This window comes from Lonchura striata, chromosome 21 (genome assembly GCF_050655825.1).
Source record: "Lonchura striata isolate lonStrDom1 chromosome 21, ASM5065582v1, whole genome shotgun sequence".
Classification (NCBI taxonomy): domain Eukaryota; kingdom Metazoa; phylum Chordata; class Aves; order Passeriformes; family Estrildidae; genus Lonchura; species Lonchura striata.
The window spans coordinates 1,197,092-1,223,471 of NC_140723.1; the positions used below are offsets into that span (position 1 = coordinate 1,197,092).

General features: G+C 55.8%; 1 protein-coding gene across 8 annotated transcripts; it reads left to right on the forward strand.

Moving 5' to 3' along the window:
- The first annotated feature begins 11,808 nt into the window (after positions 1-11,808).
- Positions 11,809-24,737, forward strand: H6PD (hexose-6-phosphate dehydrogenase/glucose 1-dehydrogenase). 8 transcript variants are annotated; one of them, XM_085558666.1, is made up of 8 exons: positions 11,809-11,827; positions 14,155-14,267; positions 14,416-14,531; positions 15,507-15,656; positions 16,850-17,505; positions 18,553-18,670; positions 20,124-20,393; positions 21,706-24,737. In XM_085558666.1, exons 5-8 carry the CDS (start codon positions 16,879-16,881, stop codon positions 23,061-23,063), a joined length of 2,373 nt encoding a protein of 790 aa, XP_085414792.1. In that variant the 5' UTR covers positions 11,809-11,827; positions 14,155-14,267; positions 14,416-14,531; positions 15,507-15,656; positions 16,850-16,878; the 3' UTR covers positions 23,064-24,737. The 8 variants fall into 8 exon arrangements, with proteins under 8 accessions (XP_085414792.1, XP_085414791.1, XP_031362518.2 ...); XM_085558665.1 differs by lacking the exon at positions 11,809-11,827 and adding an exon at positions 11,834-11,852; XM_031506658.2 differs by lacking the exon at positions 11,809-11,827 and adding an exon at positions 13,060-13,120.
- The last annotated feature ends 1,643 nt before the right edge of the window (positions 24,738-26,380 follow it).

Sequence of the window (26,380 nt, forward strand, 5' to 3'; positions counted from 1 at the left end):
GGTGCAATTACAGGTAGCAATTCCCTGCTACTCCAAAGTTTTACTGTCCAGCAGCAAGATAAATCAATCTTTACCCGGGCAGGCGTCGTGGGATTTTGCTTGGCTGTTTCCTGACGCCAAGGCTGGAGGAGCACAGGGCAGCTCGGGTTGGTGAGCTGCTGCTTCCCTCTGCTGGGAGCCAGGCAGAGGGGACCCCTTGTCCTGGGAGGGACATCTCCTGGCCTCCTGCAAGCTGCTGGAAAGCCCCAGGGCCCCTGCAGGCTCCCAGGGTGGCAGGGGGTACAGATGGGACAGTCTCCTTCAGTGACATCTGGGGGAAGTCAGACTGAGCTGGAAGCAAAGGCTCTCTTTGGTGGAGCAGTTTAAGAGAACTGGGCTTTTTGCTGTCAGCTCCTTTCCCTCCCCCATGCCCAGCAGACTGCAGGTATTTTTATTTTGTTCCGTGCTCACATCTGCAGAACCAACAGAGCTTCCACCAAGAAAAGGGGTCAGGTTCAGTGCCTCGCACGCAGAGGTGCTTAGGGAGGGAAGTCTGAGCAGCAGCACTGCAGCCAGGGGTGGTGCCAGGCCAGCAGAAAACTGCCGCTGCTCACCTGTGCACACTTCCTCTCCTGCCACTGCAAGCCCTTGGTTCTCCTTGAGATGACAGCCATGGAAAGAAATGCTTTTCCTAATCCACCCTCCTCCAGCTCCCTGCCCCTTCCTGCCTGGGAGAAGCAGCTTGAGGCCATTGAGGGGCACTGCACACCACAAGCATCAGGAGCAGAGCTGCGAGGCTTGTCTGCATCCGAGGGCTCCTCAAACTTTGCTTCTCCAACGCCAAAGTATCAGCACTGGCACCACAAAGAGCTGCACCTCAGGTAACGTCAGCAACGTCCCCCTTCTCTTCCCCAGTATTTTTTCTGTAGTGTAAGGACCTAAGATAAGAGGTTTGCTTTGAAACACCAGGTTAAAAACCACACTCACACAGGTTAGAAAGCCCCACCACACTCCCTTGCAGCTCCTGCCCGAGCAAGGTGGCCAGACTCTGCTCTGCTGTGCTGCCAAGGGGTCCAGCTGGGATGCCCACCCTTCTTGGGTGGCAGACTCCTTGGCAGGCTGTGGCCAGCAGCCCCGCACTCGCCCAGGTGTGGCTCTTCTCCCAACCCTGGGTTGTCCCTTGAGGTGTAATTGCCCCAAGAGGGGCAGAACAGATCAGCTGGCAGGGTGGCCTGCAGGCTGCAGCCTTCATCTGCAGCAACAGGGAATCAGCTGGGGGCCAGAGAGGGCCATTGCCAGGGGAAGAGCTTCAGCCCCAGCAGATGAGATGCAGGGAGCACCCCTCATCTCACCCCTCATCTCTCCCCTCATCTCTCCCCTCATCTCACCCCTCACCTCACCCCTCATCTCACCGCTGCCCTGCACACGCTGCAGCACCGAGCCAGGACTCACCTGCACTGCATCAGCAGGAGGCTGCTCCTCGCTCCTCAGCTGCCTCCCCGCCAGCCCTGCAGCCCCAGCAGTGCCACTCCTGTCCCCGGGGCTGCAGCAGAGCACCTGCTGCAGTGGTGGCTTCTCCCCCAAGTTCCTGCACCTCCTGGAGCTGCTCCCTGGCCCCGGCCGGTCCCTGCACCGCTGCCCTGAGCCCCGGGGATGCAGAGCCCGCAGTCCTGTCCCTGCTGCACCTGAAGGACATCCCGGGAAAGGACACTGCACCCACCCACGGACACCAGGCGATGGCCTTGGCCAACTCAATCACTAAATGGTTGCAGGGGAGGCAGCGCAGGCCAGGCTTGGCTGTCACAGCCCTTGCAGCAGCATCTCTGCGTCCTGGGCGTCCATCGCCCCCCTCCCCTTCCCCTGCAATGTCCTTTTTGCTGAGGAGCTCCCAGACAGGGCTTTTGCTGCAGTGCATCAGAGAGCGGGTGACTTGCCAGCAAACCACGCCGTGTTCCCTGCCCGCCTCTCCCCGGCCCGGAGCCGGGCTCGGTAACCGGACACCGGCTGCCCGGGGCGGCGGAGCAGCCCCGCTCTGCAGCCCCGCTCCGGGAGCAGCCCTGTGCCACCGTCCTGTGCCACCCTCCTGTGCCACCGTCCTGTGCCACCCTCCTGTGCCACCCTCCTGTGCCCCGAGCAGCCTGGCACAGCCCCTGTGCCCAGCACCCCGTTCCCCAGGCTCCAGGAGCATCTCCTGCTGCCCAGCCCCAGTCTGGCTGCCCAGGAGCAGCTCACACAGCCCCGTGCCCAGGCTGCTCCTGGGGCTGCTTCCTCCTGCCTTCACCTCAGGGACCTTCCCCTGAGCCCCCTGTTGGCCTCCAGCAGGCCAGGGGTGCTCCCCGAGTGCCAAACCCCTCTGCAAACCCTGCGAGGGGCTCGGGGAGGTGGGCTGCTCTGCCACGGCGCTGCACTGGCACAGCGACTGCTGCCAGGGGCGGCGTGTTCACTGCTGAGAGGAGGCACCCGCCGCTGTCCCCTGGGACATGGGGCTGTGGGGGTCACTGCAGGGCTTGGGAGCTCCACAGGGGCCAAACACAGCTCCTGAGGGGCAACCTCAGCCACTGCCCTCCTCCCTGCCCTGCCCTGCCCGACGGTGACCTTCAGAGTGGACAGTGGCTCTCCACATCACTTCCCTCTCTTTAATCAAGTGCTACCAACCAGCCAGGCCTGTCTGGAGGGCCTATGAGTGATGCTCACTTACCATCCACCAGGATTTTAAAACCAAAAATTTCACCAACAGCTCAAGGTCAACAGACAGTTCAAGGCCAAATTTCCACTCTTTTCTTGACTAAGCTCTTGTCTGTGAGTTTTCTAGGGCAGGGACCTTATTTTGTTTCTGCTGAAAGGCATCTTCGATAAGCACATCCCTCACTGAATTTTGTTCTGTCAGACAACAGCAGAGTACTTCCAATTCATCCCAAGAAAGCTCTTAAAATGTGCTAAGTTTGCCCTCTGTTTACAAATGTGCAAAGTTATTTGCTGCAGAATATTGATGCAAATGAAAACTCTTTGAGATCTGCCAGATTTTAGTTCTCCCTCCCTCGGCAGCAGGGGCTGTCCCTCCTCAAAAGCTCAGTTGTCTGGGAAGCAGGGGAAAGGCACAAGGGCAGCCGGATGGCAGCCCCACTGCAGCCCAGCTCTCCTGGCATAATTAGAAATTCTGAAGGCTGAGCTGGAAAAATTACATCTTAAGGACATTTATAGCCAGGCACAGAGGTAGGAGAAGGAAACATTAAGATTCCCAGCACATGGGAATTCTCGTGTTCACGTGGCAGACAGGGATGGGCAGCAGCTGCTGAGGGTTTTTAATACATTGGTGCATCACAGCACAGGACTGAGCCAAGGAGCTGCCCACCCCTGCACTCCGGGTCACTCCAGTTCTGCAGGGAAAAGCCAACTGGAAGAACCTGCAGAGGTTTTGCAAGAAGCAGCCTCTCTCCTTGCCCCAACCTGAGAGTTCCAGGTCTGCAGGAAAGTGAGCTTTCCATTGAAAAGGAAGGAAAAGTGCATCTTCCCAATCCCTCACAGGAACAGACATTGCCAGTCACCCTCCACCGGGCTCCAGGAGCAATTTTTAAATCCCACTTTGTATAGAAGACCCTTCCTCACAACACTTCTGGGTTTCTCCACTCATGAGAACACCAGAGCTCTTGGAAGAAAGAAACTTGGAGCACGTGGGTTTGCTGCAGTGCTGCTCAATACCCACAGAGTATGTAATAAATTCAGGGAGGGAATAAGGAGCAGAAATGAGCCTGGAAAGGAGCCCCATCCCTGCAGCCGAGCACACAGCCCTGCCCTGCCCTGCCTGGGCAGCGCCAGAGGCTGCAGACAAATCCACCCAGGTGTTGGATGCCTCTCTGCCCTTTGCAGTGGGGCACCAGGCACGGGACCCGTGACCTTCTCCAAAACACGTTCTTCCACTTGACCCACTGCTTCAGAAACATTTCTGTACCAGCCCCTGCAAGCAGAACTGAGAAGTCAAGCAGCAACAAGCAAAGCACAATTTAAGTCCCACTCCTTAAACTTGTGGTGAAGCAGAGCTGTCTGAGGCTCTGGGGGTGCTGCTGCTGTCACCAGAGGATTTCAGGTGGCATCTCCCTGTGCAAGCTCACCAGCACGAGCAATAAACTCCTCACATTTTATAGAGCTACTACTTCCTCAAGACACTTTACTCTCACTAAAAGACTCCAGCAGGAGCGAATAACCCAGGCAGCCCAAAGTGGTAAAACTCACCCTAAAATTCACTGTGGCAGCCAGGAAAGGATCACTGCTTTCCAGATCAGAGACTGGCATTGGAGGAAGAAATCAGCTGAAATATGCCTTTCACCAGGCACAAAAGGAGGTGTCAGAGGCTCTGAATCTCTGCACCAGGCTGCCAGAACCTGGCTGGGGCTGTGTTCACACTGCCTGGGGGTCTGCCACGGGCTGCTGTGGGCACAGCACAGGAATTTCAGGTTGTGCATTCCTGGTAAGATTTAACGTGTGCTGAGGGCGCCTTCCCAGGGGTGCAAAGCCAGAGCTGCTGGAGCAGCAGAGGATGTGAGAGGAGAAACAGCAGCAAGTGAATCCTCCCTGCCTTTGCACTCTGCTGCTATTTGGGCTTCTGGGACTCTTCCTGCCACGGCTCAGCACTGAAGGGGTCTTTGCCATGAACTTCCCTGCAGGGCAGGGCACCAGCTGCACATCACCAGGCCAGAGACACCTCAGCACAGGGGCTTCCAGCTGAAACCCCACTTCTTTCATCTGGCTCATTCTCACCCTCTACAATCATTCTTCTTTTCCCTCTGCTGGACCCTCCTCCCTCCAGGGGAGACAGGAGAGGCTGTCTGCCCACTTCTGGAGGGCAGAGCTCCAGGCAATGCAGCAGCTTCCCCCACTTGTAGCACCTCTGGGTGTCTGTTCTGCTCAGTTTTACAGCAGTTGTGAGTTTTTTCCCTAAGGCAGAGAGGGATATTTACTTGTGCTGAGAGCCTTTCCTCACACCCACATGTAGGAGCACCCCGGCGCATTCGTTGCCCCTCAGTGATTTACACCAAGCCTGCTCTTAGCTCAGTTACTTTTACTTTACTCCTGCCCTACCCGTTAGAGAGTTCTCCATGAATGCCACAAACTAATGCAGAAGTACTGTATAAATGAATTTGAGTCTCCTTGCTCATTAAGATGATGATGTAAGGAACAGAAGTAACAGGGTGTGAGTGTGCTGCATAAAGTCTGCATTAAATCACACAAAATTCAGGGTTTTGGGCCTTACATCTGACTCCCCTTGTACCTCCCTGACTTGGGGCCAGAGACATCACTGAAGGAAGATCTGAAAGTTTTGTTAAATGTAAAGGAAGAGCTGAGGGTGCCGAGGGCTTGTCTCTGCCATCAGCTGGCACTGTGACCTTGAGGGATCACACTCCAGTCCCAGCTGCTGTGTGCAGGGATAACACTCACCTTTCCTACAGATCCCGGTGACTTTTCTTAGTCCTTGTGCAAGCAGGGGATAAAAGCCCACCCCAATTACAGATCTAATCAGGGTAAACATGCACTACTACTGTCAAGCAGCAGTAATTGCCTCAGCCTCAGCGGGGGCCAGAACACCCTTCCTGGTGTCAGGAGACATCTCTGGAGCAGGCAAGTCAAATATTTAGTCATTTCAGATGCTGCTAATGTCAGGCAGCATCAGCTGCGGGCTGCAGCGAGCCTCTGACTCGGGATGTGCTGTAAGCACTGACTGCTGAGCAGCCACGGAATATCAAACCCAGATCTGCAGGGATCTCAGCACAGCTGACTTCACTGCTATTGCAACAGAATTGATAATTGCTCAAACTGCAAATTTTCCCCCTTGCCCCATACAGTTCCCAAGACTCTGGAATTGCTAAGAAGCTACATTTCAATTAATAGATATTTTTACACTAGGAAAATGCAAGTTGCTAGCAGATATTTATGCCAAAGTGGTAATTTTTTTTTTTTAATATATAGTTAAAATTAACCAACCAGTCCTTGCGCCATTAATAAATCAGACTGCACACGCCTCCAGAAAATTCAAGTTAAACTTCTGCAGCAAGAGGCTGCGCTGACACATTCGCATGCAAATTAAACTTTGGACGACTGTAGGAAGGCAGCAACGCCCGGAGGTCAATGAGAGCGATCTCGGATGCAGCCGAGCCACTTTCCGGGCTCAGCTCGGCAGGTACAAGGACACGATTTTTTGGGAGGAGGCTGCCGGAGCTCAGCTCCCAGCCGGGACATTTCCACACGCAGCACAAGCTTTGGGAAGCTGTGGCTCGGAAATGCTGGAAGGGAGCCTTTGGGGGCTGCAAAGCCCCGGGTGCCGGGGGGAGGATGCTCGGCCGGGCTCGGGGGAATCCCTGGCCGAGGATGCTGCGCTGCGGATCCCTGGCAGCTCGGGCAGCTCCGCACCCTTCAAGCGGCAGCGCCGCATTCTCCGCGGGCCGGGCCGGGCAGGGACAGCGGGGACAGCGCGGGGACAGCGCAGGGACAGCGGGGACACCCGGGCAGGGACAGCGGGGACACCCGGGCAGGGACAGCACGGCTGCGGGAAGCCGCCGTGCCCGGGCGCTGCAGCGTCCTGCAAAGCTGCAAAGCTGCGCAGGCAGCGCGGGGCTCGGACTGCAGCACAACTGCAGCAGCAGCAGCCGGGAAAATCCCACCTGCCTGCACAGCCCGGCTGCTCGCTCATCCTCCTGGCGGGCTCGCTTCTGAGCGTTTTGAGGCGTATTTTTTTCATTATTAATTTTTTTTTTTTTAATGTGGCTTTGTCGGCTTGTTTTAAAAAAGCAGAATGACAAAAAAAAAAAAAAAAAAAAAAAAAAAAAAAAGCCTCCACTGATTTAGCTTCCCTCACACTGGTCCCAAGGAGAATTGAAAAGGCAGAAAGGAAACGAACGGAATGAAGTTTAATTAGCAAGTTGCACTTTCTAAGCTTTTATCAATCACAAAAGACAGCTCTGCAGGAGGAAGGACTGCAGCCTCTTTAAAATACCTTCCTAGAAGAGCATGCAAAGGAAAGAGCTTCCCTGAAAGCGGGCTCGGAAAGCTGCTCTCCCTCCCAGCTGTCGCTCCTTACCCCAATCCGCTCGGAGCTCGCGTCCCGGGGATGCGGCGCTGGCTGGAGCAGCCGAAGTTGCAGCGGCTGCTGCAGGAGCGGCACTGGAGCGCTGCCGGGAGCGCTGGAGCTGCTCACGCCGGCCAGGGGAAGAAACGGGGGAGGGGGAGTTAAAAACTCTTAAATCCCTGACACTGCAAGAAGCCGGGTCCTATCGGATCGGGTCTGAAGCGCCGGATTTCCCAGCCAGGCGGGGGATCTGACCTCTCGCTGCCGCCGGGTTTTCTCACCTGGCCGTGCTGCTCTTCCGAGAGCAAAGACGAGGAGCAAAGCAGGCATCTGCAGAAAGCCGCTGAAGTGCACCCTGCTCCCCCCTGAGCCGCTCTCAACTTGGGGAGCAGGCTGGAGCTGCTCCAGGAGTCAGCGGCGGGTTCTCCAGGGCGAGCGCAGGGAATGCGCTCCGGAGCTGTGCCAGAGAGGACAGGGGGTGACAGAATGAGCAGGGGGAAATCTCGTCCTCCACGGCATTGCTAAGAGGTCTTAGCCACATCAAGAATTCAGACAGAAGCTGCAAGTATAAATAATACATTTGAAAAAAAAAAAATAAAACAAACACGCCAAACAAAAAGCTCACGCATCCCCCAAGCACTTGACTTTTTTTTTTTCCCTGATACACAGAACAGTGCAGCACCTCATCCAAAGACATGTCATTAACTTCAGCTAAACTGCATTGTTTTAAATCAGCTCAGGCCTAGAAATGCTTTCTGTCCTGTGTAATTTAATTCCTGTCCCTTATTGGCTTGACAAAATGCACAGTTCCTCCCCAGCTATCCCACTGATCCAGGCCCTGGAAGGGTGCAGCCAGCGATGCTGTGCAGCCCCTGCATTCCTTGGGGGACTGAGCCCATTTTCATGGCAGAGCACAGAGACAACAGGCAGCAGCCCATTTTGTGAGCCGTGGAAGAGAAGTGTCCAGAGGAACAAGTGTCCAGGGAGGACACTTGGCTTTTCATCCTGGAACTACCAAGCATGGGATTTAAATTCTTGTTTCTCTTGTTCTGGTCTTCGGTGAGACTGAGGCAGGGGAAACCACTTTAAGCTCAAGGTTATTGAAGGACATTTCCAGGGGCACAGAGCATTTTAAATATTTGGTCAAGAGCTCTGCAATGTGCTGGCTCTGGAACCAACAGTTGCAAAGAGATAATTTTGAAACACGTTCGTTTTTAACCTACACACTCCAATGCATCACAGCAAAACACCGAGTGTACCTCAGGGTCAATCTCAATTTATTACTGCCTTTTGCTACTCCCCTGCAAAGCTTGCATATCTGCTCATTATCTGCATCTGAGAGAGTCCTGGAGCTGCCCCGGAGCCTTTTTCTCCCCTTTCACCATCATTGCTTTTCCATTTGGAGATTAGGTTTTTGAGTGGACCGCTTGCACCCCTCAGCTGCATGTCCCAATGCACAGGATGCCCATTCTTTGCCTCTTCGGAGAAGAAATGGAGAAATCTCCATTTCTCTGGGGAGAGATGGAGATTCAGGTCTGCACCCGGCACTGCACTCATCCCCCTCTGCAGAGCTCTGGGTTGGTTTTTACTTCTCTATACCTGTTGCTGAAGGTAACGTGCTTTAAAATCCTGTTTTTACAGCACCCTAGAGAGAGACAAACCTGGGTACCCAGCACTGTGTTCGTGGTTTTTGTGCCCAGCCCTGCACTGCTGCAGCCCCTGCATGGCAGAGGGAGCATTCCCAATAGAAATTCCCAGCCCACCGTGGCACCCAGTGTGTGCAGCAAGGAGAGACTCCCCTGAATGACAAAAATATTCCACTGCAATTTTCCCCATCTTTGCCAAGGCGTCGGGAATGCTGATTTATTGAAGCATTCTGCAGCATTTCAAGGCCACGGAGCAGAAACCCAGAGTTAATGTGCAGCAGGCAGGGTGAGGAGGGCACCAGTGCAGAGCCTGGCAGCCCCAGTGCCCGGGCTGGTGCCAGGAATGCAGCGCACTCCACGCACCATCCCAAACTCTGCACCAATTCCCTGCTGCACCACAGTCCATTTATAGTAACGTGCTCATGCATTTTGGTGCATTTCACTTGGCTACAGGAGGATGTTGGGGGAAGGATTTTGGGTTTAGGCTTTATCAGTGAGTCTAATCTTAACAGGACAGAGAGATAAGAGCAGAGGGACATCTCCTCAACTTTGCCTTCCCACTCAGCTGCCAGATGCTCCGGGAAAACCTCTGACTTTGCACAGCTGCATTTGTGCTCTGGTGCAGCAGCCTGGGCTGATCAAGCTGCTGTGCTGCAGGATTGCTCAGGGAACTGAAAAGCAGCCCAGCAATGCCCGGGGGGAGTTCAAAGGCTGGGTGCCCTCCTTTGTCAGCCAGTGTTTACCTGGGACACATCACCCATCCCAATCAGGTACATGGGGAAACTTCAGCTCACGGTGGCAGCACTCCCTCCATGCCTGTCTTGTGTCCTGTCACAAGCCAAGAAAAGGAATTGCTGTCAAAAGCTGCCAGTGCCAGGCAGGCAGCAGCACCAGGTGCCCACCCTGGGCTCCTTTCTGAATGAATGAGCAGCTCATGGTGCAGAGCCAAAGCTGCTGAGGGCAGCCCATGCCAGAGAACCAACAAGGATGGGTTTTAACACCAGAGAGGAGGCAGCCCCTTGGCCCAAGAGCTGCCTCTGCTCCCTGAGCAGACAGATTTCATCTCTGCACATTTCTGTCTACAGCTGGGGGAATCAGCCATTGCTTTATGATTGTTTTTTCTCAGCTAGGACGGGTGCAAGTCCCTCTTGGTTAATGCACCAGGAGCCCTCAGGAGGCACAGGAACGTCTTGGGCTCAGCAAAGCTGCCTGGCTGTGCCCCCACGTCCCCAGGAACCTCAGGTTTCCCCATTTCACAATGAAGAAACAGCATGTTTAGCCCATAACCTCCATTCCCATCCTCATTTAGTCCAAGACTGAGGAAGAGACAGAAGGCAGCTGGTCCCAGTGCAGGAACGGCTGGGGAAGATGCCAGCACTCAATCTTTAATCTGCTGATCAAGCCGGTGAGAGCATCCCTCCCTCAGAACAAAAGGCAGGCACAGCTCACTCATTGATCAGCCCTGTTTGACTCAAGCAGAGTACTCGCTGAAGCTGAGCTCTCCTCCCCAGCTCCTTCCCCCTGCTTTTGTGGAGTTCCCAGCTGCACCCTGGCTGCTGCAGGGTGCCAGCGTGCACCTAAATAAATTGATATAAAATAAATTGCTGCCCAGTGCTGCCCGGGGACAGGGTTTTGCCTGGCACCAAGCCGTGCTGCAGCCCCAGGAGAGGCTGGGGAAGCAGCAGAGAGGGGCTGGCAGGAGCAAGGCAGGTTGGTGGTCACTGCCCAGCCCAGCTGCACCCCGAGTGGCATTCCCTGGGCAAGGTTTTTGTCACTTAAAAGCCACAGTCTGGAGAGGAAAGCCAACAAACAATAGAAACAGAGGTTGTTAAGAGCAACATTACTTAATGCTCTCTCACCTTGGGTGTCCCAGCTGGACTTTGATGCCCTTTAGGAGCTGAGCTGGCCAGGCAGGAGCCCAGAGCAGGGGTCTGGGGAATGCGGCTCCTGTGTGGAGCAGCCTTGCAGCCTCCAAACGTGGTGTGGATGCACAGAAGTGGCATCCCTTAGTACCAAACAGGCCAAAGTATTGAAATCTGAACTTCCTAAACTGGGCTGGAGGTTTCTGTCTGTCCACACAGCAGAACTTGTTCAGCAGGTGAGTCCTCACCTGCCCCAGCAGCCACAGCAAAGCCCCTCTTCCTTCTTCTGCCCCACAGCAGCTCAGGAGCTGCTGCTACCATTCCTGCACTCTGGTTTTCGAGACACCACAAGACAGTAATTTTATTTTCTAAGAACCCCAGCTGCTGTCCAGCTGCTCTTTATTGCTCCTCAGCAGAACTCAACAGCCTTGCTGAAAGCCACGTGAACTTGCTAGCCCAGAAGTCGAGAGCTTTCCTGGAAGCTCACCCCCAGCACAGCCCTGCCCAGCTCCAGCAGCTCTGCAGCAGCACCCCAAGGAGTTAAAGCATCCCAAAAATTACTCTGTCATTTTCTGCCACATCTCCAGTTCTTGGCACTAAACTCCTTTGCAGAGGCAGGTCAATTTGGCAGGTGACAGGCGAGTTTCCTCTAAGGCTGCCTCACCAAAACCTTGCCCCACTGCAGCAAACTCACTTTTGTACATCGTTTTCCCCACTCCTAACCAAAGAACCCCCTGCTGTGGAGGATTTCCACTGCCATGCCCAAACACAGCCTCTGGTCACTTGAGTTTGTTATTATTACAGACAGAGCTGGAAGTTGGGAGTAGTAGTAGTCGTTTAATATCTTCTGTTGAGAGACCATGTTTTCAGCTAGTTATAATGGTGCCAAAGTTGAAATATTGAGGCTGAAATTGTAGGGGTGGTTTGCTTTATGCAGTCATTTTTTTGGAAAACTGAAAAAAAAAAATAGTGCAGCTATTTCTGAGCTGAAGGTCAGAAGATAAAATAGGTTTTTTGACCATGTTAAAAATATCTCAGCTGTTTCATTAAGGAGCTGTAACATCTCATAATTTGGGGCAAGTAAGATTTTGCGAGGATGATGGTTTGGATCAGAATGTGCTTTTGTCAAAGCCTTTTCAGACTTCCTCAGCTGCGTGTGCCTTTAAGGAAAAAAGGTCCAGTGTGACAGATGAGCCATGTGATGGCAATAAAGGAATAAAAGGCAGCTAGCAAGGGAAGGGGCATTAAGGAGACAGATGTTCTACAAGCAAATAAAGAGCTCTGTAGGAAAAGGAGCTGTTCTGGGCGGTGGGTGGTTAAAGGTGGTGGTTAAAGGTGGTGTTTAAAGATGGTGTTTCAGAGGAGGAAGCAAGGAAAGGGACACTAAGGAGACAGATGTTCTACAAGCAAATAAAAAGCTCTGTAGGAAAAGGAGCTGTTCTGGGTGGTGGGTGGTTAAAGGTGGTGGTTAAAGGTGGTGTTTAAAGGTGGTGTTTAAAGATGGTGTTTCAGAGGATGGAGCTTTAAGCTGGAGAGCAGCTGGTGAATTCAGAGCCTCCAAAGGCGGCCCAGAGGCAGCGTTTGGGCGCTGCAGGGAGATGCTCCGCAGCGGGGCTCGGGAGTGGGGAGGCGATGCTCGAAGCGAGCTGGCTGCACCGGGGCTTCGCTGCACCGGGAGCTGCAGCGCAGAGCCGGGTGTGGGGAGGAGGCACCGGGGGCTGGGCTGGGTTTGCTCCGAACAGGCACAGGGAGCGCTCCCGGCGGGGTCTGGGGGTCCGTGTCCCCGGGGGGATTCTGTGTCCCTGTGTCCCCCGGGGGCTCTGTGTCCCCGTGTCCCCAGTGGGGTTTCTGTGTCCCCGTGTCCCCAGTGGGGTTTCTGTGTCCCCGTGTCCCCCGGGGGCTCTGTGTCCCCGTGTCCCCAGTGGGGTTTCTGTGTCCCCGTGTCCCCCCGGGGTTTCTGTGTCCCCGTGTCCCCAGTGGGGTTTCTGTGTCCCCGTGTCCCCAGTGGGGTTTCTGTGTCCCCGTGTCCCCCCGGGGTTTCTGTGTCCCCGTGTCCCCAGTGGGGTTTCTGTGTCCCCGTTTCCCCAGTGGGGTTTCTGTGTCCCCGTGTCCCCCCGGGGTTTCTGTGTCCCCGTGTCCCCCGGGGGCTCAGTGTCCCCGTGTCCCCAGTGGGGTTTCTGTGTCCCCGTGTTCCCAGTGGGGTTTCTGTGTCCCCGTGTCCCCAGTGGGGTTTCCGTGTCCCCGTGTCCCCCCGGGGTTTCTGTGTCCCCGTGTCCCCCCGGGGTTTCTGTGTCCCCGTGTCCCCAGTGGGGTTTCTATGTCCCCGTGTCCCCAGTGGGGTTTCCGTGTCCCCGTGTCCCCAGTGGGGTTTCTGTGTCCCCGTGTCCCCCGGGGGCTCAGTGTCCCCGTGTCCCCAGTGGGGTTTCCGTGTCCCCGTGTCCCCAGAGCCTCTCATCCCTGCGGTTTTTTTCCCTCCCGCCCGAGCGGCGGCGCCGGGCGCGAGCCGCCGCCAACCACAGAGTCTGCGCGGGGCGGGCGGGGCGCTGTGTCGGGCCCGCCGCCGCCGGCGCGGTGCGGTGAGCGGGGGGCGGCGGGGCCGGGACCGGACCGGGACCGGGACCGGGACCGGGGCCGGGACCGGGACCGGGCGGACCGGGACCGGAGGGGTCAGTGCGGGCCGGGGAGGGCTCAGCCCGGGCCCGGCGCTCAGCCGGTCTTGCCTTGCGCCACCGCGCACCGGCCTCCCCGCTCCGGCACCGCGTGGGCGGCTGGAATGCGGGATGGAGGGATGCGGGATGGAGGGGGGATATGGATAGAGGGGGGATATGGGATAGAGGGGGGATGCGGGATGGAGGGATGCGGGATGGAGGGATGCGGGATGGAGGGAGTGGTCCCGGCGAGGGGCAGGCACGGACAGAGGGTTCGGTGCAGCCCCGGGCCGGCCCCTCCGTGCGGGCACCGGCCGCTCCCGGCCCCGCAGCCCGCGGGGTCCGCCCGGGACCGGCCCGGCCTTCCCGGGACCGGGCAGCGGCGGGGCCGGCGGGTCCTGCTCGGTGCTCGGGGCTGGGACAGCCCGGGGCTCGGCCCTGTCACGGGTGGGCTCATCCCTGTCACGGGTGGGCTCAGCCCTGTCACAGGTGGGCTTGTCCTTGTCATGGGTGGGCTCAGCCCTGCCACCCATGAGCTCAGCCCTGTCACAGGTGGGCTCAGCCCTGTCACGGGTGTGCTCAGCCCTGTCACAGGTGAGCTCATTCCTGTCACAGGTGGGCTCAGCCCTGTCACAGGTGGCTCAGCCCTGTCACAGGTGGGCTCAGCCCTGTCATAGGTGGCTCAGCCCTGTCACGGGTGGGCTCAGCCCTGTCACAGGTGGGCTCAGCCCTGTCACAGGTGGCTCAGCCCTGTCACAGGTGGGCTCAGCCCTGTCACAGGTGGGCTCATTCCTGTCACGGGTGAGCTCATTCCTGTCACAGGTGGGCTCAGCCCTGTCATAGGTGGCTCAGCCCTGTCACGGGTGGGCTCAGCCCTGTCACCCGTGAGCTCATCCCCAGTTCCGTGCGCTGCCCACACACCGGGCTGGTTTCCTCACAGTCCCCCCATCCTGCTTTTCCAGGGTTTTGGAAAGGGCTGCTGTCACGATGCTGGGGCCAGAGCACACGGAGTGAGGCTGAGTCAGAGCCATAAGGACCAAGCATGAATTTGTGCACCTCTCAGCTTGCTTTTAATGTGAGTCTCCTCATCAAGCCTCAGACTTCTCCAGAAGCTGCTGGTGAGGTCATTCCTGCCCTGGTGTTTGCCAGCACAGAACACCAGTAGGGTTTCTCCAGTCCTCAGAGAATCTCAGAGCTCTTTCCTTCCTGTGTTCCTTGTGCAGAGCCCTGTGGGAAGCCCAGGCCATGCTGCATTTTCCACAGAATCATAGAATATCCTCATCTGGAAGGGACCCACAAGGACCATCATCAAAGGCCAGCTCTTTTGGCTGTGCACCTGGTAATTATTCTTCAGTGGGGATACAGCAGTGACAAAAAGTTCCTTTTGCATTTTTTCCATAGAAACCTGAAATTAGCTCCTGTGAACAGCTGCAGTGGCTGTGCAGGGGAGTGCACAGCCTGGCTGCTGGGCCAAGCTCTCACGTGCTTTATGTGAATAAGGCCCATGAATGTTTTCCCAAAGCCTGAGTAACTTCGCTCTGCCTGGCAGGGGGATTTTTGGAGTATTATTTTTTAATGGGAGCAGTGGTGGTTAGCTGATATAAAAGCAGTAAACAAACACTGCTGGGTTTACTGAGCTTATTCTGTGCACTGTAGCTCAATATTTTGCAATTGGGAGGGTTGTGAAACTGCCTTTCCGTTGGTTTGGGAACACACGTGACTGTGGCTGAATCTGCCAGGAAGTTCCTTGGTAATTCCCTTTTTTCCATGGGTCTGGAGCAGCGTGGCCCACCCAGAGCCTCCCATTCCTCAGCGGGCACCTGCCCCTGCAGCACAGCAGGGCTCAGTGCCCCTGCTTCCCGGAGCAAAGGTTGCTCAGGAAGTGTAAATACCCCTTTATTGCACTGAGGAACTTTGTCATCTGTGTTCCAATGCCACAGCAGGGGAAGGGAAAGCAGAGAATCATTTATTCTGCAGGTGAGACCTCAGCAGTGCCCCTTTGCAGCTGCCAGTGCTGCTGGGTTCCTTCTGTGGGAGCCCAAACAGCGAGGAGAGGAGGGAGGGAGGGGAGACAGCCACGGCAGAGGGCTGGGGAGCAAGGAGTTAAACTTGCAGGCTGTATTCCAGCTGGCTGTAGTGCCTGGGAGCAGGAGCTGCCACACTGCCTGGGTTTTACCTGCTCCCAGGCAGCAGCCAAAGGCTTCAGCACAGCCAGTGGGGCAGGACTGCGAGCACGGATGTGCTGGGACGTTGCTGGCTCAGGCACTTTTGGTTTTTCCTCTGTTGTAATTGGGTCTTTCCTCCCGTTTTCCAGGAAGGGAACGACCTGCCTTATCTGTCCTGCACACCTGACCACTGATCAGAGACAGCCAGGCACAGGAGGAGCAGGATCTGCGCTGGGAGAGGCTGGGCAGGAGAAAAACCTCCAGCTGCTTTTGTGGTCTCCAAAGCTCCTGTGTTACAGGTGAGTGCTGGAGAGAAACACAAAATTTCCACAGACTTTCAAGCTGCAGACAGGGAGAGATATCCAGATGTTCCTTGTAATTGTTTGGTTATCACCATTTATTGACCAGAGCTCAAAGTTTTTAAAGAAGTCAATAATATTGTGTGCTGTGAAGGCTCAGCTTTACAAGCTAAACACAGCTTGTAAAATGACATTAAGGAAGGAGACAGCCAGGGTGAAAGCTGCTGAATAATACCTGGCATGATGAGAGCAGCACAGTGGTTTAGTCACCCATACAGGAGTGACTAAACCTCTCTTCAGTGACATTACATCTCTTGAGATGCAAAGTCACTGCTGTGTTTCTCAGTGTAAGTGCTAAACATGTCTTTCCTCTTACAAACAACTTTATGTTGAATAAATGAGCGTGAGCAAAGGGACTGTTTGGCCTGGCTGCAGTGGTTTGAAGGGGCAGTGAGTGGAGAAGGCCAGAACAGGACCTGCTCTTCAGTGGTGGAGGTTGCAGGAGGCAGAACACAAAGCCCTGGCTTCACCTGGCCACAGCCACAGGCACCCTGAGCAGCATCTAGACTGGCTCACACCAATGAGGGCTGAAGCTCGTGCCCAGAGTTGTTTTTTACACAAGTCTCCCAGCAGCCATTAGAGCCCAGTTCAGGTGCACAGGAGCCATCAGGTGAAAGAAGAGCCTGGGGCTGCCAGCAGTCCTGTTTGTCCCTGAGCTGCTCTGACAATATTGACACGAAGCCGTGCCAAGGCAGCCCAGCAGTGCCTGAGCACAGTCCCAAGCAGGACCTTGGAACAGGATTCAGGGTGCAGACACGTGTGCTCAGCGTGCAGACACGACACGTGTGCTTGGTGTGCAGGCACGTGTGCTCCTTGTGGCCAGCTCTGAGATTGGGATGAAAATGGGTTTCAGTTTCCCTGTGCAAATGCACTGACATCCCCAGCTGTGGGAACAGGACTGCCCAAGCACCTTCAGCACACGCTGCCTTCCACTTCTGGAGTGCAGAAGGAGGCTGCAGCTTTGTCAAGAACCCAAATTACTGCCTTGACTCAGATCGTGGAGGGGAGGAGAAGCTGTTGGGTGGAGGATCCAGGCAGAAACCCCTGGCTCTGCTGGGGAAAGCAGCTACCTTGTGTTGTGTTTTGCAGCGCTACAACGTGGAATGATTTGTGTTTTTATTCCTGACCTCTAGTGTTCCTGGCTCTGACTCTGCTCCCCAGGATGCTGGGAAGGGTCCTGTGCACGGTGTTGTTCGTGGGAGCCCTCCCATCCCCAGCCAGAGCATCGCAGGGCCACATCTCCGTGGTCTTGCTGGGAGCCAACGGGGATTTGGCCAAGAAGTATCTGTGGCAGGGTCTGTTCCAGCTCTACAGGGACCAAGTGAGCAGTGGCCACAGCTTCACGTTCCACGGGGCTGCCCTGGCTGCTCTGGAGCCGGGGCAGAGGCTGATGTTCGACGAGCTGAAGAGGCTGTCCTGTCCCCAAGACGAGGCTCCCAACAGGTGCGCCGTGCTCAAGGACCAGTTCCTGAAGCTGAGCCAGTACCACCAGCTGGGGTCTGCCGAGGACTACAGAGCTCTGAACAGAGAGATCGAGACCCTGCTTGGCCAGGAGGGGCTGAAGGAGGCTGGCAGGATCTTCTACCTCTCGGTGCCACCGTTTGCCTACGCGGAGATCGCCAGGCACATCAACAGCAGCTGCCGGCCCCGCGCCGGGGCCTGGCTGCGCGTGGTGCTGGAGAAGCCCTTTGGCCACGACCTGCAGTCGGCCCAGCAGCTGGCTGCAGAGCTGGCAGGCTTCTTCAGCGAGGAGGAGATGTACCGGGTGGACCACTACCTGGGCAAGCAGGTGAACAGCTCGGGGCTCGGTGCCTGGGACACTCCTGGTGGTTCCGCATCTGCTGGCAGCACTGTTCCCCTCCCAAATCCATGCAGAGCCTCCATTTGCTCCTGGAATCCTGTCCTGTTTCTCTGTCCCGGGAGAGCAGAGGAAAGGTGCAGACCAAAGCAGGGTTTCCTCCTGCTGGGGTGCTGAGGATCCCTTCTGCAGAGCAGGCTGGGCTTTAGGGCTGGGCTCTGTGCCTGGAGCAGAGATGCCGAGCTCCTCCGGCCTCCTCCCCAAGGTCAGGGCTTTGGTTTCGCTGAGTGAGCAGCACTTGTCCTCTCCCAGCTCCACATCTCATTCCACACAGGCCTCTCTGCTTAGCCACGGCTTCTGGAAGCACTCCTTCATTTGATATGATAAGGAGCTGATGGGGTGTTAGTTCTGGGGGATGCTGAGGGGAAGGTTTCTTCCTGCCCTGAAGGATTGTCTGCTGCAGGTACCGCTCAGGACGTGGAGCTGCACTGTCCCAGAGGAGTGTGTCCAAGGACATGCCATCCTTGTTTCTCAGGAGTGTGATGCCACACTTTACAGCAGCCTGTTCCAGCCATGGCAATGTGGCCAGTTCTGCTCAGAAGTTGCATGTCCAGCTGCAAGGAGAGCATCTCCACTGAGAGGGGGAACTTCTGTTTTATTTTGGGGGTTTATTCTGTCTCCCCAAAAGAGCAGATGGCTTTAGTGGTGTAAGCATCTGAAGTGATGTATTTCAGCACTTTGGAACCTTACGTTAGTCCCAGGATGGTCTGACTCAGCCCTTTGTCCTCTGACAGATATAAACTGAGTGCTCTGCAGTTTGTAGTTCAGCCTGTTCACATGAAACCTCAAAATGCCTCAGAAAGACCTTTAATGTCCACTCTGGACAGCCACTGGCAACCCTACTGTGCATCACTGCAGGCTCTCCTGCTGCTTTTCTCTTCTCTGACCCACTCTGCTCTGCTGGATGGGGCAGTGAGGCAGAGGCACTGTGGGAATCTGCTGAGTTTTTACTGAGTCTTTGAACTTTCCCCCTGACAGGCTGTGGCCCATATCCTGCCTTTTCGGGATCAGAACCGACAGGTTCTGGGCCCCATCTGGAACCGCCATCATGTGGAACGAGTGGAGGTTGTCTTGAAGGAGACCGTGGATGCTAAAGGTTGGTGAGGCAGCGTGCAGGGGAGTGAGTGAGAGCTGGCAGGTTCCTGAAGCATGGGGAGGTGGCCCTGGAGGTGGTGCTGGTACAGAAATATAGAATAAACAGGTGAATGGCGTGTTGCTCCCTGGAAACAGAGAGGGACTGTGCTACCCCTCCTGTGCTGGAGACTGACTCGCTTCCAGGTAGTGTTGCTGCCTTTAAGGAAAAAAATCCATTTACAATTTGTCTGGGAGCAGGGGCAGAACTCCCCACCTTTTTCTGCTGCAGAGCTCTGGGGGCACTGCTGACCTTTCTGTCCCAGTTATTGGTGAACAGTGCTGGATTTGGAATTGATGCAGTCTAAGGCCACTTCAGCTGTCCTGCTGTCCTGTCAGCCACCAGGCTCACCCCGAGTTCTCTGGGAGGTGCTTGTGCATCTCCTGCCTGGATGTTTCTGTCCCTGGCTCAGCCTGGGTTTGTCTGCCTGTTTCTTTCCCCACCTCTGTGGTAGGGAGAGCACTGCAGAGGGACAGTCCCAGCCCAGAGAGGCAGCGTGGGGCTCCTGCTGAAGGACACGGCTGCACTGCCTGCCTGCAATGCTGCAGCATCCTCTGCAGTGCTCAGCACAAAGCTGCCGGGCTGGGCTGCCACGGCAGCTGCCCTGGCTGCTGCTCCAGCAGCATTGCTTCCCACTCACTTCACCTCTGCCTCCCTCCCCCAGCCACCACAGACCCAGTTAATGCAGTTTGGTCAGACTTGGAGTGGTAAGCTTTGGTTTGGCAGCCCAGAGCTCACCTGAGCATGTTTGTGGGAGAGGGGTGCACTGCAGAGAGATTTAGGGGGAGCAGCATTGTCTGTGCACAGCCCCAGCCACTCCCTGTGCCCTCCCCTCTCTGAACAAATTTGTCATTTGTCACTTGATGTCTTTTTTCCCCTGTTCAGCTTCAGCAGGCAGGCTGGCTCCCAGCAAGTCTGCAGCATTGATCCCATTACTGAATGTGCCTTTGGACTGGGGGCAGATGAGTGATCAGCAGTGGGGGAAGGCTGTGGTCCTGTGGTCGTGATGCAGCTGCTGCTGCTGGCACACAGCCCTGAGTCATGCCAGCAGTGCCCTGTCCTTCTCCCACTGTTCCCACCCCCATGAGAAGCCAGGCAGCGAAAGGGAAGCGTGGCTCTGTGCACAAGATTTTGTCTCCCAAGGGTATGGCTCAGCCAGAGCTTCTGAGCACATGAAAACCATCTCATCCTGCTACAAGCAGTGACAGCTTTCAGGACAGGTTTCCCGAGGCTCTGTCCAAGCAGACCCTGAACACACCAGTGACAGGACAGCCACAGCTTCCCTGAGCTCGGTTGCCTCGGGTGAATGGCTGGGTGGGGAGGAGAGGGGCTCGGGGCTGTGCTCTCCTGGCCCACGCCGTGGTGCAGGGGGGAGCCAGCTCACCTGAGCAGCGTTTTGCCTCCTGGCCGCGCCCAGGCCGCACCAGGTTCTACGAGCAGTACGGGGTGATCCGGGACGTGCTGCAAAACCACCTCACCGAGGCCCTGCTGTTCCTCATCATGGAGCTGCCAGCCAACACCAGCAGCGCCCAGGAGCTGGTGCAGCGCAAGCTGCAGGCCCTGCAGGCGCTGTGGGGGCTGCAGAGGAGCAGCGCCGTGCTGGGGCAGTACCAGGACTACGACAGGCAGGTGCAGGAGGAGCTGCAGGAGGCACAGGGCCACGTCAGCACCACGCCGACCTTTGCAGGTGAGGGTTTGGGCCCCGGCCAGGGGAGCGGCCAGAGCTGGGGAGAGCAGGAGCTGTGGGCTCTGCAGTGCGAGCTCCACGGCTCTGGGGCTCACTGCTGGCTCAGGGATGTGCCCTGTGCCCAGGCAGCCAGTGATGGAGACTGGGGAGCAGGAGCTGTGGGCTCTGCAGTGCCAGCTCCACGGCTCTGGGGCTCACTGCTGGCTCAGGGATGTGCCCAGGCAGCTGGTGATGGAGACTGGGAGCAGGAGCTGTGGGCTCTGCAGTGCCACGGCTCCAGGGCACACTGCTGGCTCAGGGATGTGCCCAGGCAGCCAGTGATGGAGACTGGGAGCAGGAGCTGTGGGCTCTGCAGTGCCAGCTCCATGGCTCCAGGGCTCACTGCTGGCTCAGGGATGTGCCCAGGCAGCCAGTGATGGAGACTGGGAGCTGGACGACGTAACACTGTCCCTGTGATCCAGGGAGGTGTAAGAGCTAAGGCCCAGGATGATAAAATCTCTGCGTTGTTTTTGGAAGTGGTCTGTAAGCTCCTTTGCCTTTCCATACACTCGAGTTGCTCTCTGCAGCTGAGGGGCAAAGCTTTGTTCTCAGTGAATCGAGGCCATCTCCAGCAGGAAGAGAATTGTCCAAATGATGCTCCTGCTCAGAAATTGGTTTCCTGCAAGATGAGAGGAGGCTGAAAAAGTGGGATAGCTGGGAGGGAGCACAGCAGGGAGCTGGAGAGAGTGAGAATCGTGGATGGCCTGGGTGGGAAGGGACCATAAAGATTGAGTTCTGGGGAGGCAGTGAAGTCACGGAAGGGCTGAATGTGGAGCTAGAGACACGGTGGCTACCAAAGGAGCTGAGGAGGGCTATTGTAAATGCAGGTGAACCCAGTTGGAAGAAATTATGATGTCTGACTCCAGTTCAGAAGGTTGAATTATTTTTTTATTATAATTATACTATAATACATTAATATTCTATTTAAATGAGATACTAATATACAAACCTACCTTTTCTAACTGCCATATCTAACAACTCGTGCTCCTCTCTGAGAGCCCAACCCCAAGTGGGTTGGATTGACCATCAGGCTCAAACAATCCTCACCAGAACTCAACCAAGCCATCACCCCAGGGAAACAATTCTCCAAACACATTCCACATGGGAAAAACAAGGAGCAGAAATAGAAATAGTTTTCTCTTTCTTCTCTCTGTGCTCCTCCATGAAAAATCCTGAGAAGAATGTGCCTGCCACAGAGGGTGCGTAGTGGGCAGGTGGTGGAGGTGCCCCAGGGGTGCCTGCTGGTCAGTGTGGTGGCTGGGTGTCGTTGCAGGGGTGCTGATCCAGAGCCAGAGCCCACGCTGGGAAGGGGTCCCGTTCCTCCTCACCTCCGGGAAGGCTCTGGATGAGCGGGTGGGCTACGCCCGCGTCCTCTTCAAGAACATGGCCTACTGCCCTCAGAGTGGCACCCTGAGGGATGCAGGGCGCAGCCAGTGCCAACCCAAGCAGATCATCTTCTACTTCGGGCACGGTGCCCTCGGCGCCCCCGCGGTGCTGGTGAGCAGGAACCTCTTCCAGCCCGTCATGCCCAAAGACAGCTGGAGAGAAGCAGGGCCTCGCTCAGACCTGCGCCTCTTCGGACAGCCGCTGTCCGACTTCTACGTGTACAGCCCTGTGAGGGAGAGGGACGCCTATTCTGTCGTCATCTCCAACATCTACCACGGCAGGAAGGATTTCTTCATCCCCGTGGAGAGCCTGCTGGCTTCCTGGGCCTTCTGGACCCCTCTGCTGGACAGCACCTCCAGCCAGCCGCCACGCCTCTACCCCGGCGGCGTGGAGAACCAGCAGCTCCTGGACTTCCAGATGGTGCCTGGTGGAGTGGCGTTCGCCCTGGCGGAGCCCGCGGAGCTGCTGCACCCCGGCGGGCAGATGCCCAGGGACTTCAGGGCCATCCAGTCCAAATTTCGGCAGAGTCCCCTGGTCTCGGGCTGGGCCGAGGAGCTGATTGCCCGGCTGGCCTCCGACGTGGAGGAGGCGGCCGTGAGGAGCGTGGCTCGCTCGGGGCAGTTCCACCTGGCCCTGTCGGGCGGCTCCAGCCCCGTGGGGCTGTTCCAGCGCCTGGCCAGGCACCACTACGGCTTCCCCTGGCAGCAGAGCCACGTGTGGCTGGTGGACGAGCGCTGCGTGCCCCTGACCGACAGCGAGTCCAACTTCCAGGGGCTGCACAGGCACCTCCTGCAGCACGTCCGCGTGCCCTACTTCAACATCCACCCCATGCCCGTGCACCTCAACCGCCGCCTGTGCGTGGAGGAGGACGGCGGCGCCCAGCTCTACGCCAAGGACATCGTGGCCCTGGTGGCCAACGCCAGCTTCGACCTGGTGCTGCTGGGGGTGGGCGAGGACGGGCACACGGCCTCGCTCTTCCCCCGCGCCGAGAGCGGCCTGGAAGGGGCCGCCACCGTGGTGCTGACCGAGAGCCCTGCCAAGCCTCACCAGAGGATGAGCCTCAGCCTGCCCCTCATCAACAGGGCCAGGCAGGTGTTCGTGCTGGTTTTGGGCAAGGGCAAGCACGACATCACCACGCTGCTCAGCAGGGTGGGCCACGAGCCCAGGAAGTGGCCGATCTCGGGCGTCAGCCCCAGCTCGGGCCAGCTGGTGTGGTACGTGGATTATGAAGCTCTGCTGGGGTGATGGCTGCACAGGGTCCCTCCTCTGCCTTGTCTGCGTGGCCTTTACAGCCTGGATTGTCCTGCACCATGTCCTCGTTCCTCCGTGGCCAGCAGCAGCTTCATCCCTGACACCTCCAGCATCTGGGAGCACCTCTGACATTTGAGCCTGGAGGAGCTGGGCTCAGTGGCCAGAGCTCAGGAGGAGCCAGGAGCCCAGTGCAGCTTTCTGGCTCTGCTCTGGGTTCTGACTGACACTTTGGACAAACGACTTCACCTTGAAGTGCCTCAGTTTCCCTGTCAGGCCTTTGTGCTTGCTGGCGTGTACCTACCTCGCAGGCACTTTGTTAAATCAACCGCCTGCCAAAATCTTTCTAATTTTACATCATTCTCAGGCTAAAAGACAGCAGCACCACGCTGATGCCCTGCCCTGCTGGGCCTGGCTGGGCAGGCTGTGGTCTCAGGGCAGTGATGGTGGTGTGCACGTGCAGCCCCGAGCCTCTGCCAGGTGCCAGAGCCTGCGGGCAGTAGCTGGCTGCCTCCGTGGAGGGGTGGCTGTGCCACGGGGCACAAACTGCTCTGGGGGCTCCCAAAATGATGGGCACAGGCTGAGGAATTGTGGCAGCTCACAGAGCTGTGTTTCCAGCAGCGCAGCCATCACCGGGGGAAAGCTTGCTGCTCAGAGGAACTGCTGGCTTTAGCCAGCAGAGGAATCTTTTCTTTTTAAACCAAAATGCCCATGTTAACTTCATTCCAGTTCTTTGTATTTGGTGTGAGGGAACAAGTTTTAATGAGGAAATGACCAATGAGAGAGTAGCTATATTGTTAGGAATAACGGTTTATTCCTCGCTTACAGATGACTGTGGCATTAGAGTTTTCCTATTTTTGTACACTTGCTTGATAATATGTGGCTGGCACCTCTTGAAATAAACACTGAAACGTTTATTTGCACTTTGAAATAAGCACGTGGGTTTTCCCCAGGGAGCTACTGTTCTTTGCAGCTGAAAATAAGGTTTATTTGTGAAGTCTCTATCTAGGGGGTCACCCCAAAATTTATCAGAGATTTTATTAAAATCCATTCAAAGTTTCCACATGTTTTCCTTGGTGAGTGGAGCTATCTGGATTCTTTGGGGGATTTTTCAGAAGTATATTTTTTTCCACACAGACAGTTTCTGTTAAACTCTTTAATACTTAGCATTTGCTAAATGAAAACCAAATATTTTTGCATATACAAAATTTATGTCTGGAAAGAGAGAGACTGGATGGGAAGAAGGGTTAAATGAGCAACAAATCTGATGAGGAGGAATGGCAGCAATCCACTGGGCTGTAGGCCAAGGAAGCAGGGCTATTTTTATTTTGTGAAAGTTATTAATAGAAGGTGTGCACCTTCTTAAGAGCTTGTATTAATCTTTCTTTGCAAAGGCAGCTCCATGGAGTAACTTCTTAGAGTCTGTTTCTCCCATAAGTCATTATTGATACTGATTTTTATCAATTTTTTTAATGTCAAGTGCATTCCTACAATTCAATGGTATGATTATATGTTTTACAGAAAACTGGAAACAACTAATTTTTAAATTCAACTTTTATAAATCAAATTGTAAAATCTCTTTTTTTTCCCCGCGAGTAAAGTTTTGTGATTCTTTTGATGTTGTTTAATGAATGGAGAATTATATTGATAAAAAATAGTTTTTAACCAGAAGTGTCTTTTAATTTCTTCCAGAGATGGGTGGTCTTTCCCTGTCGTCCTGGTGAGTGAAATTTCAGGGTTTTAGTTGTGCAATGCCACAATGTCACTGCAGTGTTAAATGTTCACTCTGACTCTTGCTATTTGGTTTCTTCATCCAGGCAAGGCCAGGACTTTTCAAAGTAAGGAGCAGCCAAAGCCCTTTTAAGGTGAGAAGATGGAATCACCCAGTGCTGTGCAGGGTCCTGGAAAGGCCAGGCCAGGAAATCTCCCCTGCTCCACATTTCCATTGCATTTCCATGGACACTGTCAGCCCAGCACAGAGTTCTCCAGAGCACACACTTCCCAGAGCTGCGTTTTTGACTCTGAGCTCAGGGGCTGCAGCTGAAGTTGCAGCTGAGCCCAGCTGTGGCTCGGGGCTGGCAGGGCCCGTGGAAGGTCCCAGAACTGAGTCCTGACCTCCAGCTGATTGCCACAGGAAAATCCCAGCTGACCCCTCATCCAGGCAGGGAGGGGAGCAGCAGCAGCTCCATCGCAGTGCCACGGGGAACGCTTGGCTCTCCTGGCAGGGGAGCATGGCAGGAATTAAATCAGTGTTCTTGCTGCACTGCTGCTGATGCACCCGTGCTGGTTTTCCTGGGAGGAAGGGCTTGGAAGGAAGGGCTGGTTTCCCTGCAGCTGGAAGGGCTCTGCAGAGATGCAGGGATGGCACTGGTGCTGCAGCAGTGCAGGGCTGGCACAGGGTGTTGCAGCAAAGCAAAGCTGGCCCTGCTCTCACACACCCAGAATTTCTCTGTACAAGGATTTCCTGGAGGAGCCGAGTGTCCAGCACAGAACTGACCCTGCTCAGTGTCCAACACAGAACTGACCCTGCTCAGAGTCCAGAACAGAACTGACCCTGCTCAGTGTCCAACACAGAACTGACCCTGCTCAGTGTCCAGCACAGCACAGAGCTGACCCTGCTCAGTGTCCAACACAGAACTGACCCTGCTCAGTGCCCAGCACACAGAGCTGACCCTGCTCAGTGTCTGGCACACAGAGCTGACCCTGCTCAGTGTCCAGCACAGAACTGACCCTGCTCAGTGCCCAACACACAGAGCTGACCCTGCTCAGTGTCCAACACAGAACTGACCCTGCTCAGTGTCCAACACAGCACAGAACTGACCCTGCTCAGTGCCCAGCACACAGAACTGACCCTGCTCAGTGTCCAGCACAGAACTGACCCTGCTCAGTGTCCAACACAGCACAGAACTGACCCTGCTCAGTGTCCAACACAGAACTGACCCTGCTCAGTGTCCAACACAGAACTGACCCTGCTCAGTGTCCAACACAGCACAGAACTGACCCTGCTCAGTGCCCAGCACACAGAACTGACCCTGCTCAGTGTCCAGCACAGCACAGAACTGACCCTGCTCAGTGCCCAGCACACAGAACTGACCCTGCTCAGTGTCCAACACAGAACTGACCCTGCTCAGTGTCCAACACAGAGCTGACCCTGCTCAGTGTCCAACACAGAACTGACCCTGCTCAGTGTCCAACACAGAACTGACCCTGCTCAGTGTCTGGCACACAGAGCTGACCCTGCTCAGTGTCCAGCACAGAACTGACCCTGCTCAGCGTCCAGCACACAGAGCTGACCCTGCTCAGTGTCCAACACA